The sequence below is a fragment of the Giraffa tippelskirchi genome, chromosome 13 (genome assembly GCF_054371585.1).
Source record: "Giraffa tippelskirchi isolate mGirTip1 chromosome 13, T2T-mGirTip1v1.2.pri, whole genome shotgun sequence".
NCBI lineage: Eukaryota > Metazoa > Chordata > Mammalia > Artiodactyla > Giraffidae > Giraffa > Giraffa tippelskirchi.
Window position 1 is genome coordinate 38212433 of NC_137287.1, and position 14452 is coordinate 38226884.

General features: G+C 47.1%; 1 protein-coding gene across 44 annotated transcripts in view; it reads left to right on the plus strand.

Annotated features, from left to right (window-relative positions):
* TRAP1 (TNF receptor associated protein 1) overlaps positions 1 to 14452 on the plus strand; it is a 52499-nt gene that overhangs the window by 24121 nt on the left and 13926 nt on the right. For 43 of the 44 annotated variants that reach the window (XM_081554961.1, XM_081554924.1, XM_081554926.1 and 40 more), the window contains 4 exons: positions 9023 to 9190; positions 9906 to 9988; positions 11143 to 11283; positions 14172 to 14243. In XM_081554961.1, the coding sequence (XP_081411087.1) occupies positions 11233 to 11283; positions 14172 to 14243 (123 nt within the window). In that variant the 5' untranslated portion in view covers positions 9023 to 9190; positions 9906 to 9988; positions 11143 to 11232. Of the gene's footprint in view, positions 1 to 8628; positions 8699 to 9022; positions 9191 to 9905; positions 9989 to 11142; positions 11284 to 14171; positions 14244 to 14452 lie in introns of all 44 variants that reach the window. The other variant, XM_081554964.1, reaches the window with a different exon arrangement.

Consider the following 14452-nt stretch of genomic DNA (forward strand, 5'->3'; position numbering starts at 1 on the left):
GTCCTTTATCGGGCCCATCTTTGCATGAAATGTTCCTTTGGTATCTCTAATTTTCTTGAAGAGATCTCTAGTCTTTCCCAATCTGTTGTTTCATCTTGGTTTACTAATGCTTTTTTAGCTTTACCTCTTTGTGTCATTTTTTTTGTTTGTTTTGATTACTCTGGAGAGTGTAATGTTAATCCTTAACTTCTCATAGTCTATTTAGAATTACTATTGTAATACACCATATAGACTGTAAAAACCTTGCAGCTGTATAGGTGCATTTCCTCCTTCCACCCCATCCTTTATGTTACATTTGTCATATGCACTGCATGTACCTGTTATAAACCCCACAAGACAGTGTTTTAACTTTTGGGTTAAACTTTGATAAAATATTTAATTTTGCAATTTTGAATTTTACAAATTTAATTTTTGTATATATTCTATAATTTTAGTTTATTTTAATTTTGGCTTTAAACATTGGTAAAACATTGTTTTAACTTTTGTATGTATTTTAAAGAAACTAGAGAAAAATTCTTTAGTGTTTACCTAGGTTACTATTTCTGATGTTCCACATTGTTTTTTGAAGATCCAAGTTTCCATCTCATGGCATTTACATTCAGCCTGAAGAACTGTAGCATTTCTAAAAGTTCAGGGCTGCTATTTATGACAAGATGTTGTACCATTTGTCTTTCATCCTCCATTATTGCTGATGAAAAGTTAGCTGTCATTCAAATTATTGTTTCCCCACATATTGTATTGTTTTTTTTTCTACTTGCTGCCAAGATTTTCTCCATTTATTTTGTTTTCAACAGTCTGATTATGATGTGCCTAGGTGCTTTTCTTTGATATTACCTTGCTAGTGGTTCATTGAATTTTTGAGTCTCTCAATTTATGTCTTTGACCAACTTTGGGGAAATTTTCCAGTTATTATTTCTTCAGATATTTTTTTTCTGCTCTATTCTCTTTCTCCTCTCCTTCTGGGATTCCATATGTTAAACTCCTTTCTGCTGTCCCACATATGTCTGAATCCCTGTTCATTTATTTGTAATCTGTTTCACCTTGAATAATTTCTGTCAATTTATTTTCAAGCTCGTAGACTTTCCTCTGTTGTCTCCACTTGGTTGTTAAGCCTCTTAGTTAATTTTTAAGTTTCAGATACGATATTTTCTATATGTAGGATTTCCGCTTGGTTCTTCTTTTAAAATTTGTGTCTCTGAAATTTCTCATTTTTTATTTGGAGCATATTTTGCTTTATGACACGTAGTATTGTTATAATGGCTGTTTTAAAACCCATATCCACCAGTCTTCATTGACTGACACGTCTCTTAAACAGGGATTACATTTTTCTGTTTCTCTGTTTGCTGAGTAACTTTTTATTGCATCCTGGACATTGTGGATATTGCCTTGTGGAATTTCTGGATTCTGTTATATTCCTCTGAAGGGTAGCTGTTGTTTTAAAGGTGGATATTAACCTGGTTGGCCCCAACTGCTAACATTTTTTCTTAGGCAGCGTTTGACCCTTTTTTCCTTAACTGGACTGCTTGCGGTTTGGACAGGAGGTCAGCCAGAGATTTAGAATTATTATTCCCCAAATTGGAAGCTCCATTTTTCTGGGATTTCCTCCCTTCACTTTTCATATTCTGTGGTTTTCCAAATCTCTCCTCTGGTACTTTAGGCCAGAAAAGTACACATCGTGTGTGTTTTCTCTTAGAGTTTTAGCCACCCTTTGTTGAACCTGCGCTTATTCTGTGCTCTTACCTTTGACTGTCCAGAATCCCCCTGCTTTGTTGACTCTCCAGGGCCTTCCGTAGTCTTCTTGTTGTTCCTAAGTTCGTGGTTGTTATCCACCGGTTTGGTTCATAGGATACACCTCAGCCATACAGGAAGTGGCACTCCATGCAGTAAAGACAAAAGTGAAATTGCTCTCATCCGAAGGCAATGGCACCCCACTCCAGTACTCTTTTGCCTGGAAAATCCCCTGGACGGAGGAGCCTGGCAGGCTTCAGCCCATGGGGTCGCTAAGAGTCGGACACGACTGAGCGACTTCACTTTCACTTTTCCCTTTCATGCATTGGAGAAGGAAATGGCAACCCACTCCAGTGTTCTTGCCTGGAGAATCCCAGGGACGGCGGAGCCTGGTGGGCTGTCGTCTGTGGGGTCGCACAGAGTCAGACACGACTGAAGCGACTTAGCAGCAGCAGTCAGAATGGCCTTGCAGGATCACTACCGCCATCTGTTGGCTGATTGTGCTTCTGCTTGAGTGTAGTGATGTTTTTGTTGATAAAAAGTTTCAAGACTTAAAAAAAAATTTTTTTCTGCATCAGATGCTTTGGCATACAGAGAAATACGGATGTTCTTGCCTTCAGAGAGTTTGACACTAAGCAATATAAGCTTGTTCCTGCCCTAATTCAGTGAGATGTTATATATTAAGAAAAAGTTAATAGAAGAAATGCCACAAACTGGCTTGTAACAAGTTTTAAATTAGTGGCATGGAAAGTAAGTGCTCTCATTCATAGTAGGGAGAGATTATTGTGTACTGGGAGGGAGGCCTGGTGAAAGAGAGGGCCTCACACTGGGTCCTGAAGCAGTTTAGGTAGAAAGAAATGGCAGGTAGAGGAAACAGTGTGAGTACTGGCAGATGTGTATGTCAGGTGCACACTATCTGTGCTTCCCATTCTGTGATCCCAAACCACCAAACAGATTAATATGTTGTAGCCTGACACTGAGGTTTGTGCTTTTTCCTTTAGGGTGTAGGGGGAGCATGAGGACAGAGAGTGTTTGTATCTGGTTCAGGCAGGCTTATTGCATTGTTGGTTTATTCTTAAAATCATTGTAGAAAGTTCAGTTCAGTTCAGTTGCTCAGTCGTGTCCGACTCTTTGTGACCCCATGGACTGCAGCACGCCAGGCCTCCCTGTCCATCACCAACTCCCAGAGTTTACTCAAACTCATGTCCAGAGTCGGCGATGCCATCCAACCATCTCATCCTCTGTCGTCCCCTTCTCCTCTTGCCTTCAATCTTTCCCAGCATCAGGGTCTTTTCCAGTGAGTCAGTTCTTTGCATCAGGTGGCCAAAGGATTGGAGTTTCAGCTTCAGCATGAGTCCTTCCAGTGAATATTCAGGACTAATCTCCTTTAGGATGGACTGGTTGGATCTCCTTGCAGTCCAAGGGACTCTCAAGAGTCTTCTCCACAGTTCAAAAGCATCAATTCTTTGGCACTCAGCTTTCTTTATACTCCAACTCTCACATCCATACATGACTACTGGAAAAACCTGAAGAAAGTTCAGTTAACCTGAAGTCAGACCTGCTCTTGATAGTACTATTGATTAATATAATCTTGGAATATAATGGAAAGTCTTAAAATCTGGGTTGAAAATATGGGTTGCTTCCCCCCCTACCTTTTCTCAACTCTGAGGATTTATGTTATTCCAGTCATAAACAACATACTAAATACTCAAAAATATTCTGAATATTAAGTGGAAGAAAATCAAAAGAAATAGGAAAAATAAGATATGGGAAATGTAATCTTGGAACAAGGAAGTCCTTTTCAAACAAAAAGACTAATTTCCTTTATATATAAAGAGTTCTTACAAGTCAATAGGAAAAAAAATGTAGTAGAAAATGATCAGAGGGTATCAACAGTCCATTAATGCAAAAAGAAATAGAAAATATTTTAAAACATGAATAGATCAGTCTTACTCATAAGAGAAATGTGATAGGAGAGAAATAGAAAAACCACAGTAAAATTTTTACCTGACTGATAAGCAAAGATCCAAAAGTTTCATAACAACACCATCTTGTCAGTAGCATTTTGAAATATTTTGTACTTTACACAGATGTTATAGAAATAGTACTCAGTCTTCTCTTCCCCTAGTTTCCCCTAATACTGGTATCTTTCATGGCCGTGCTGTAATTATTGGAAGCTAAAATAACATGGACGCAGTACTACTCAGTCATATGCCAGTCTCACTGGGCTTTAGCTGGTTTCCTATCCATGTCCTTTGCTGGCCCAGGACCCTCCATCCTGTGTACTTGTGTCTCTTCAGTCTGTGTTGTTCCTTTGGGATCTCGACACTTTTGAAGAGTACTGGCCAGTTACTTTAGAGAGTTTCCCTGTCTTGGGGTTTGTCTGGTGCTTGAGGTGGTTTTGGTGAGAACATGACAGAAGACAGACTGCCCTCTCATGCCACCAGGAGTTTCGGGATGTGGACACATCTCATTCCTGATGATGGTGACTGTGGTCGCTCAGGTAAAGGTTATCTGCCACTTACTGCGCCATGAAGTACCATTTCTGTCTAGGAAACCGGGGCGGGGCGGGAACTCTGAGATTCTGCAGATGTTCTGTTTGCAGTGAATGCCCCTCAGCCACCTGTACCTGTCGCTTGCCTGGTGGCAGTTGTCTGCTTCCATGGTTCCTCTTACTTTTACTGCTGTCAGAAAGAGGGCTTCTCCTCCATTTATTGACTGTTTCTGTAAGTGCGTACCTGTGTCTATTTTGTTCGCCCGCTGACAGTCCACCACCATCACTGTTGTGTTGCCCAGGTTGTCCTGGACTTCAGCACTGGGCGCCTGTGCCCTCCTGGCATGTCCCTCACCACCTCTGGCACCCAGGCGTTCCAGGCTCATTCACTGTGTTCTCTAGTGGCCTCAGTTCCTTCTGTGGAAGAAAGGCATTTACACACTAGAGATCCGAGTGCCAGAGAGGGTGACCACCCACCTGTTTGCCCAGGATGCCAACATTTCCTGGGAGGCAGGTCCACGGTGGTTGCTCTCCTTGGTGCCAGCTGTGCTCACTGCTGCGGGGGTGTCGTCGTCTCTGGGCCTGTCCCTGGACAATGTCAGGAGGTACATGTGTGTGTGTTGTCACACACTTGTATGCACCTTGACATTTATTTCTACGCTACACTGGTGCCTCCACTTGAAGCATTAACAGGTTCACCCTGGCCTCCCCGCCCTTGACTTGTACTCATGTACTTGGTCATCGTCTTCTGCTGCAGTGACTGTATGCTGTCCTTTCTAAGCCTAGCTCTACAGTGTATGCTTAACCCTTGAAGAGCCCAGTTTGAACTGCAAGGGTCCCCTTATTTGTGGTTTTTTCCCACTAAGTAGGTACTGCAGTACTGCACAGTCTGCCCTGAGTGGAATCCATCAGTGTGGATGTGGTTGTGTTGGAGGGCCAACTGGAGAGCCATACTTGGGTTTTCAACTTCACGGGGTGTGGGGTTCCTGTGCCCTTAACCCCCACCCTCCACGTGACTTAGGTGGGTTCTCTCAGGGCAGCTGTGTTGTTCATCATACAGTTGTGCACGCTTGTTACTGTTTGCATTTTGTTTTATGTTCTCCACACACTCTGATTGCTCTCAACTATTTACTTTTTGGGTTTGTAAAACACGACTGTGGTTCTAAGAGTCAGGAGGGAAAAAGATGCTTAGAAATGTCATTTCCCCTCAGCTCTGCTCCCTCATCCCCACCCTTCCTTTCTCCATTCTGTTCCCACACATCTGTTATGGGTCAAATCGCAAGTCCCCCAAAGATGCTGAAATTCTGACCCCAGGACCTGTGAACACGATCCTATTTGAAAATGGGGTCTTTGCAGAAGATCCAGTTAAAGATCGTTAGGGTGGGCCCTGATCCAATATGAATGTGTCCTTATAAAAAGGGGAATTCCAATGCAGAGGCAGACACAAGCAAAGGCAGATGCCGCCGAGCCCTGGAGCCCCCGAGGCTGGGGAGGGGGTAGAGCGGGTTCCCCCCTCGCAGCCCCACCAGCACTTGGGTTTATTCCTCCAGCCTCCGGAGCTGGGAGGTGGTAGACTTATGTTGTTTCTGTGGCCTTGTCGGCGTGCTCTGCCACAGCAGCCCCAGGAAGCAAACGCCCCGGGTACCCAGTTCTTGTGGTTTAAATCATGTGCCCCCAGAGACGTGTGCACGCCTTCATTTGTGAGCATGACCTTATTTGGAAAGAGGGTCTTTGTCGATATAATAAGATGAGGTCGTATTGGGTTAGAGTGAACCCCAAACCCAGTATAACTGGTGACTCAGGAGAGAAATTTGGACACAGAGGAGACCCCCAGGGAAGAGAGGCTGTGTGAGGACAGAGGCAGAGATGGGGGTGAGGCAGCCACGAGCCCGGGGCTGCTGGCAGCACCAGAAGCCAAAGGGGTGGAGCGGGGGGAGGTGTGGACAGACTGTCCCTCGGGGCCCCGGGAGGACTCGGCCCTGCCGGCACCTGGGTTTTGCACTTCTGGCCTCCAGAACCAGGAGAGATTAAGTTTCTGTGGTTGTAAGCCACCCTGTCCCTTGTTATGACAGCCTTAGGAAATGAATACACAATCTCATTAGTTTCTGGTTTATCCTTCCTGTTGCTTTTGCACAAACGAGTGGGAACGTGGATATTTCCCTGTATCTCCTTTCTTCCATGAAGGGTAAACATGCAATAGATAACTCTTGATCACTTGGAGCATTATTTTCAACAGGACAAGACAGGAAACAGTTTAAACCTCCATCAGTTGAGCGCTAGTTAAATACTCATTCATTACAGTGGATTATTATTTGTTCATTAAAAGAATAAGCAGCTTTATATGTACTAAAACAGAGCAATCACTAAGATGTGTTCTTGTTTTAAAACGTTATTTACTTATTTATTTTGGGCTGTGCTGAGTCTTTGTTGCTGCATGGGCTTTTTCTCTAGTTGTAGAGCACGGAGGCGACCCTCAAGTTGTGATGTGCGGGCTTCTCGTTTCAGAGCACGGGCTCTAGGGTGCGTGGACTTCAGTGGTTGTGGCACTTGGCTCAGCAGTTGCAACTCCTGGGCTCTAGAGCACAGGCTGAGTAGTTGTACATGGGCTTAGTTGCCCCTCAGTACATGGGATCTTCCTGGACCAGGGATCAAACCCATGTCTCCTGCATTAGCAGGTGAATTCTTTACCACTGAGCCACCAGGGAAGCCCTAAGATGTGTTCTTGATAAAAATACTTGTGCACAGAAGACTGGAAATAAAAGGTGCCAGTCACAATCCAACAACTTCCCCAGTATGGGAGCAGGTTTAAAACAGGTAGTTCCTGGGGGTCTGAAAAGGAGAGGCGCCCTTAGCCGTTGAATTGTTCAGTTTCATGTGATTTCTGGTTTTCTTTGGGGGTAAAGATGACTTATAACTGGGCATGAGGGAATGTGACCTGTTCTTTCCTGACAGGACCAAGAGGCAGATGATGAGAAAAGGACCATGAGCAGGAGGGTAGGACAGGAAGCGGGGCAGGGCTGCAGTCAGGGGTCCTTCCCCAGGGCAGGGCAGCTGCAGGCCTGCTGGGCGGGAGGAAGGGGTGGGCCCTGGAGGTCTGGGGTGCTGCTTGGTGGAGGGCCTGGAAGACCAGCCTGAGGCACTTGGAGTTGGTGGGGTTGTGTTCAGGAATGAGTCCCCTGAAATCGGAAATATCAAGATGGAGTTGGTGTCAGAAGATTAAGGTGTTGAGTTTAAGAGACAGGACAGGTTGCATGGAACAGTGTGCAGGCAGGGAGACCCCCTGGAAGGCCAAGGACCCCAGGTGTGCCGGCGGAGAACTGAGTCCAGACTGCATCGTGAGGCCCAGCCAGGTCTTGCATCCCTCACTGATTTCAGCTTGAAGTCCCCTTACTTTAAAGCAGAGGGTCCTCAGCTTTTGTGGGCAGCCAGGAGTGCTGTCCCTGGAAAGGGAGGCAGTGTGGGGTCACACAGTCTGCTGGCATCGTGCGTCCTGCATCAGCACCATCTGGGACCACAGGGACCCCAGAAGCCCTGCCTGGGCTGGTGCAGACTTGAACGCTGTAACCAAATGCCACTTAATTCCAGAAGAAATACCCCAGTTTTTTAGGGGGAACAGGTTAGCTGTATGGATGAAGTGAACAATGCAGCTAGGCCAGAGAATTAAATATTCAGACTATCTGGAAACTGTATGTTTTCTAAGCTAGGTGATTTTAAAGGTATTCCTCATATAGGTAAAGGCTAAAGTGTGTTATCTATAAATCCAAAAATAAGCTTAAAGAGAAGGCAGATGTTTACACCTTGTAGGAATGTGGAAGCTGATGATGTTGATTTTGAAAGCTACAAGTTACTTCTAAATCATTCCTTCCTGACCGCAACACGTGTGTAGTGTGTAACAGGCAGCTGCAGCTTGTCGTGGCCTAGACTTTGACACAGAATGTCCTGTGTTCTGGAGCCTTGAGAATGCCGGGCAGTGAGCCCCTTCTGCACGGCGCCAGCCCACGGCCAGTGTCTTCAGGGCTGCTGGCGAGGACTGGCTCCATCCTGCCCGTTGGGTGGAGGGGCTGTGTGTCTTTCTGTGGCGTCTGGTAGCCACGCCAGGCCGGGGCTGCAGTGTCGTGTGGAAAGGTTTTCCTTTTCCCCGTGCAGTGGTTCCTCAGTCCACTGTGCTGAACAGGAAGTTACCAAAAAGTAACTGGAGAGACAATCCCGTTCCTGGTTATGAGGCAGAGGAGATCATGCCCTGGTTTGCAGACTTTAAATACACTAATTTAAAAGATTCTTGTGGACAAGAAAGGAAAGGACTCAATGAAGATTCTTTGGAAGATGACAGGACAGTTTTGGAACATGCACATCTAAAAATTTGGCTCCCTCTTAGGGAGTATTTTTTCTCCTTTTTTCCATGTTAGTTACATGGTAAAGAAGGCCGGCCTGTCGTTATTTCTGGCTCTGGGAGGGGCTGTGAGCATGGAGGCACATGTGAGTTTGGTGGGTTTGTGCACCAGACGGGGGGTACACATGGGAAGTGGGGTCAGAAGGTTCCTGCCCATTCCTGCCGTTCTGCCCCAAGTTCTCTGCGTGCTTGGTATTTGCAATGTGAGGGGCGGTGTTAGCAAAACTACCCACCGACTACCGGCTAGATGCGCAGTGCTTGTCACTTGGATTTCTCCAGGGTGACACTGGTCTCTGGAGCCTGATTTAGGAAGCCCACATCAGCACCTGCCAGGCCAGGTGTGAACAAATCAGGGTATTCTGTCCTGATGTCCTGTTAACTCTCATTCTTCCTCATGTTTGTCTTTTCAGGAAAACCATTTCTGTGTCCCTGGAGGCCCCCAGCTCAGTCCTGGGGTCCCAGGCGAAGCCTGGCCTCGAGCTTCCACGTGGGACGGCCGTTCAGCTCCCAGGCTGCTGAGGACCAGGCGGAGGCGGGGCCCCTGCACTCTGTCATCAGCAGCTCGGAGACCGTGCAGGGTGAGGCATGCGGCAAGGGGCCCCAGAGCCCGCTGCCTCCCGAGGGGAGGTATTGAGGCAGAAGCAGTGCTTGAGGGAGCCACGCACTCACTTCAGATGAAGGAAGGGCTTGGTTGGAGGGAGGGGTCCCCAAAACAATGCCTTCTGCGTTTCCGGCTTCCCCGGCACTTCTGACTTCCATCCTGGCGTGTCTGGCGCTCTCTGGTGGTCACCGGGAGTTGGCGCAGGGCGCCTGCACATCTGCTAATGATCACCAAGCGGACGGAAGCTCAGCACGGCCCTGCGTCCCTGGACATGTGGAGGGCAGGCTCCGGAGCCAATCCTGCCGCGGATCCGTTTCTGGCTTTCAGTTGAGACAGCAACAGAGTACTTAATGTTTGGGTTAAGAAGAATGAGCTTTTCTCCTTTGCTTTCTAAATGATTAATCTGGAAACCACTGTATTCAAGAATAGGGTCTCAGAGCAGCTGGACCTGAGGCCTGCAGGCTTCTGCGAGGAGGGTGGGGTGCAGGCTTGTCCGTGCTTCTTGGGGAGAGGGAGCCCCTGATCTGCTCTTCTGCCTGAGCCCCAGATGCTTGGTTTTTCTTTTTTTGTTCACTGTTTTGAAAAATGTTTAAAATTCCTTACCTTAAAGATTTTTTTGAATGTTGTATAGCATGTTCTTCTGTGAAAAAAGACGTTAAACTTTCCTGGTTGTGTCTGTGGTTCGTTACTAGGTTCTGCTACCAAACACGAGTTCCAGGCTGAGACGAAGAAGCTCCTAGACATTGTTGCCCGGTCCCTGTACTCAGAAAAAGAGGTGCGTGCCTGCTAATCACTCCCAGTGTTGGCTGGTTCTGTTGGTAAGACTGTTTCTGTGCTGTCCTGGGGAAATGCCAGCTAGTGGGTTAGCAGTGAGAAGGCATTAAATTTGGACAAGTACTGATCTTGGCTACCAATGAGAGTATTCTTACCAAAATGCATTGGGCTTTATGGACAATATGATATATCCAGGTGACCCTTTGAGCCACACTGAACCTGGGAAGTAATGCATTTTGCTGTTAATTTAAAAGTCTCAGGTGTTGGTGTGGGGCCCTGCTGAGGTCCATTTCTGGGGTGTTTCCCGCTGGCTCCGGACCCCAGGTTCACCTCCCTCGTCACCTGGCCCCACCACCCACGGTCTATGGGGCTGTCGGGGCTGAAGGAAGAAGACAACGCCCTGTGTGGAGCAGAGCAGTGAGGAGCTGCCCGGGGCCTCTGTGAGGAGACGAGGCTGCTCCAGGCTGACAGGCCGTGGTGAACCATCATTCCATGCTCGTTGTTGCTAAAATGCAGAGAATTTGAGAGGGGTAAAGCACAGCTTTCCAGAATGAAAGGACTGCCCAGGAAGTATTTCCAGGTCTCGTCCTGCTAAACTCCATCCCCAGGTGTCCCCGTGATACCCAGCGTCTTCTCTCTCGGGGCCGGGTCAGCCCTCCCACATGCTGCATCTGACTGTGAGTGGAGGGTTTATCAGAGGAGAAGGGCTGTGCACACCTGGATCGGTTGTGGGGCCTGTGGCCCCCTTTTCTCCTGAATGTGGGAGGTCTGGTTTGTGGCAAGCCACTAGATTAAGTGAAGCTAGTGAGCCCTTCACGGAGAAGAGAAGATAGTTTTGAGGCTATTTTGACATTCCTGGGCAAGAGTTGAGAAAGAAGTCATCTCACAGGGCCCTTGAAGTTGGAAGTAAAAGACTACCTCCTAGCTCCAGGCTGATGCTGAGGAAGGAGCAGTAGAGTCAGAGGTGACAGAAAGCTGGACCAGGGGAACGTGATCCAACTCCAGTCATCCTGTGGGTGGCTCTGGAGAAACTGGCTTTGAGGACGGCGGGAAGTCTTTATCTGGTTAAATGCTTCTCCCCCAGCCAGTAACACTGCTGCAGAGACTGCTGACAGATAGGTCCTGCAGCATGGCGTGTCATTTCCATTTGCATAGGTATTCATACGTGAGCTTATCTCCAATGCGAGCGACGCCTTAGAAAAGCTGCGTCATAAGCTGGTGTCTGAAGGCCAAGCGCTGCCAGACATGGAGATTCACCTGCAGACCAATGCCGACAGAGGCACCATCACAATCCAGGTACCTCCCCCGAGGGGCCGGGAGACGGCCTGCCTGTACGTCACGTCTCTAGGCTCCCAGTGACCTGCTGACCACCTTTAACTGAATAGAGTTCCCTGTGCTGTATACAGTAGGCCCTTGATGTTTACCTCCTATATATACCGGTTTGCATCTGCTCACCCCAAACTCCCAGTCCTTCCCTTCTCCACCTGCCCTGTCCCGTGGCAGCTGCATGTCTGTTCCCTATGTCTGTGATTCTGTTACTGTTTCATAGATAGGTTTGTGTCTTATTGTAGAGTCACATCTAAGTGATAGTATATGATAATTGTCTTTCTCTAATCTCTCAGTCCATCCATGTTGCTACAAATGGCATTGTTTCATTCTTATTTATGGCTGAGTAATACTCCACTGTGTGTATGTGTGTGTGACACACACACCACATCTTTTCCATCCGTCGATGGACATTTAGGTTGTTTCCATGTCTTGACTATTGTGAACAGTGCTGCTGTGAACATAGGATGCATGCATCTTTTTGAATTGGAGTTTTATCTGGATATATGCCCAGGAGTGGGATTGCTAGATCATGTGGCAACTCTATTTTTAGTTTTTTGAGGAAACTTCATACTGTTTTTCATAGTGGCTGTACCAATTTACATTCCCATCAACAGTGTAAGAGCGTTCCCTTTTTGAAGAGGAGCCCCATCATTCAAAGATAAATACTGTTAACATTTCAGTATATGTCTAGTAGGGTTTGTCTACATATCCAAACAGGTTAAAAAAGTTTTTTTGACCACACTGCGTAGCTTGTGGGATCTTACTTCCCCAACAAGGGATTGAACCCAGGCTCTCAGCACTGGGAGTGTGGAGTCGTAACCACTGGACCACCAGGAAATTCCCTAAACAGATTTTTAAACCACATAGTATTTTTTATGTAAGGTGGCCCTTGAGCAACACTTGGGTTGGGGGTGCAGGCCCTCCTCACAGTCTAAAATCCACACAGAACTTACAGTCTGTCCTCTGAATACCCGGTTCCTCCACATTTGTGGGCCTCCCTCTGTGGTTCCTCTGTACCCACGGTTCTGCATCCACAGACTCAACCAGCTGCTATTGTTCAAGGGTCAGCTATGCTGTTCACATTTTTGACCGTACTTTTACCGCATGTTATTGCATATTCTCTGGTACTGTATTTTAATCACGGTCAGCTGTTTGAATTAACAGTCTTACTGTAGACACAGTGATAGTTTTGGTGGCTGTTACAGTTTAAGGTCAGAAAGTTAGGCAGAAGTGGGGTTCATCAGGCGGTGGGCCTGAGGGCCATCGTGTTCCCGAGGTAGCTGCTCTAGGCCCTGCTGCCCGCGTCTTTGTGGGGCGTCCGTCCCTGTGGGCCCCAAGTGGACAGGGCCTCTTCCCAGCAGGCCTGGCTCCGCTGCTCAGAACGGCTGCTGGTTTGTGATCTTCTGTCTGCTCCTCTCTGCTCTGGGCATGTGTGCCTTTCTTGCCGGCCGCTGCTGTTGTTTTAAGAAGCTTTATTGAAGTATGTTTACATATAATCAGGTCCCCCCAGTTCAAGCATTAAGGGAGTTTGGACTATAACACACACAGTCGTGGACCCACCATATCACTGGGGTCATCACCCCAGCATTCCCCACCATTCCTAGCCCTCATCAGCCACTGACCTGCTTTTTGTTGCTATGGTTTTCTACTTTCCGATTTCACATAAACACAGTTACACAGGAGGTGGTCTCTTGAGTTTGACTTTTTTCACTTGTCACGGTGGTTTTGAGAGTTCTCGACGCTATCACACGGATCAGTAGTTTGTTCCTCTCTGTTACTGAGAAGCGTTCTGCTGTATGAAGGCATCACAGCTTACGTGTCTGTTCACCAATCAGCTAGCACTGGAGATGATAGGGATTGAGCTGCCGTGAATGTTTAAGTCTTTGTGTGGACACATGTTTTCATTTTTTAGGGGGTAAATACCTTGAAATAGGATTGCTAGATTGTAAGGAAAGTTTCTGTTTAACTTTATGAGAAACGCCAAGCGTTGCCAAAAGCAAGTGTCCCATTCTGTGTTCCTCCTGGCAGCATGTGGGATGCCAGTGGCTGCACGTCCTTGACACACTTGTCATTGTCGGCCTTTAATTTCAGCCATTTCAGTGAGCGAGCAGTGTCTCTCATTGTAGTTTCAGTTTTCATTTCCCTAATGGTTAAAGGTGTTTGCCATTCATGTATCTTCTTTGTGAAATGCCTTTCAGATTTTTGCTCATTTTTAATCAGGTTGTTTGTCATTTTATTGCATTGTAAGTTCTTTGTATAGTCTAGATTCGAGTCCTATATCAGATATACTTTGCAAATATTTCCCCCTAGTCCATGACTTGCCTTTTTATTTTCTTAGGCAGTGGCTTTTGAAAAGCATAAGTTTTTAATGAAATGCAGTTTATCACTTTTACGTTTCATGCTTTTAGTGACCTATTGAAGAAGTCTCTACCTGTTCCAGAGAGAGAAAAGATTTCCTCTTGTCTTTTCTTCTAGAAGGTTCACAGCCTTGGCTCTTACACTTAGACCTCTGATCACGTGGTGTCTGTGTAAGGGAGAAGGGCTGGGCGCTGCCTCCGCCTGTGGCTGCTGCTCGTTTCTGCCCCGTTTGTTCTTCCTGTCTGCAGTGATTTGTCTTGGAACCTTTGTCACAAATCGTGTGACACTGTGAAGCTCTTCCTGGACTCTGTTTTGTCCATGTGTCTAAGTGTCTGTCCTCTGGTGAGGTTTTCTCCAGTGCGGCCTGGCTGGTGTGACTGGAACCCGCCTCTCCTGACAGCCCGTGTGATGTCGCGGGGCCTGAGCGGGTCCGACTGCTGTGCTTGTGCCTGGCTGTCTGCACATGCGCTCTGGTGTTCAGCCTGTCTGTCTCCTAGGACACTGGTGTCGGGATGAGCAGGGAGGAGCTGGTGTCCAACCTGGGAACCATCGCCAGATCCGGGTCGAAGGTGAGGCCCCCACCCTTCCCTTGGGTGCTACCGCCACTCCCCTCAAGTCAAGCATCTTAAGGGCAGCTCTGACCAGGGCTGGTCCCAGACGCGCTGGACGCGAGCTTCAGAGGACTGTCCTCCAGTGCGTTTGTGCCATTGGGGGCCCTCTGTGCAGGATTTCCCTGCGTCATCATAGGGCCCTCAGAGGTAGTTTGTTATTTGCTGGA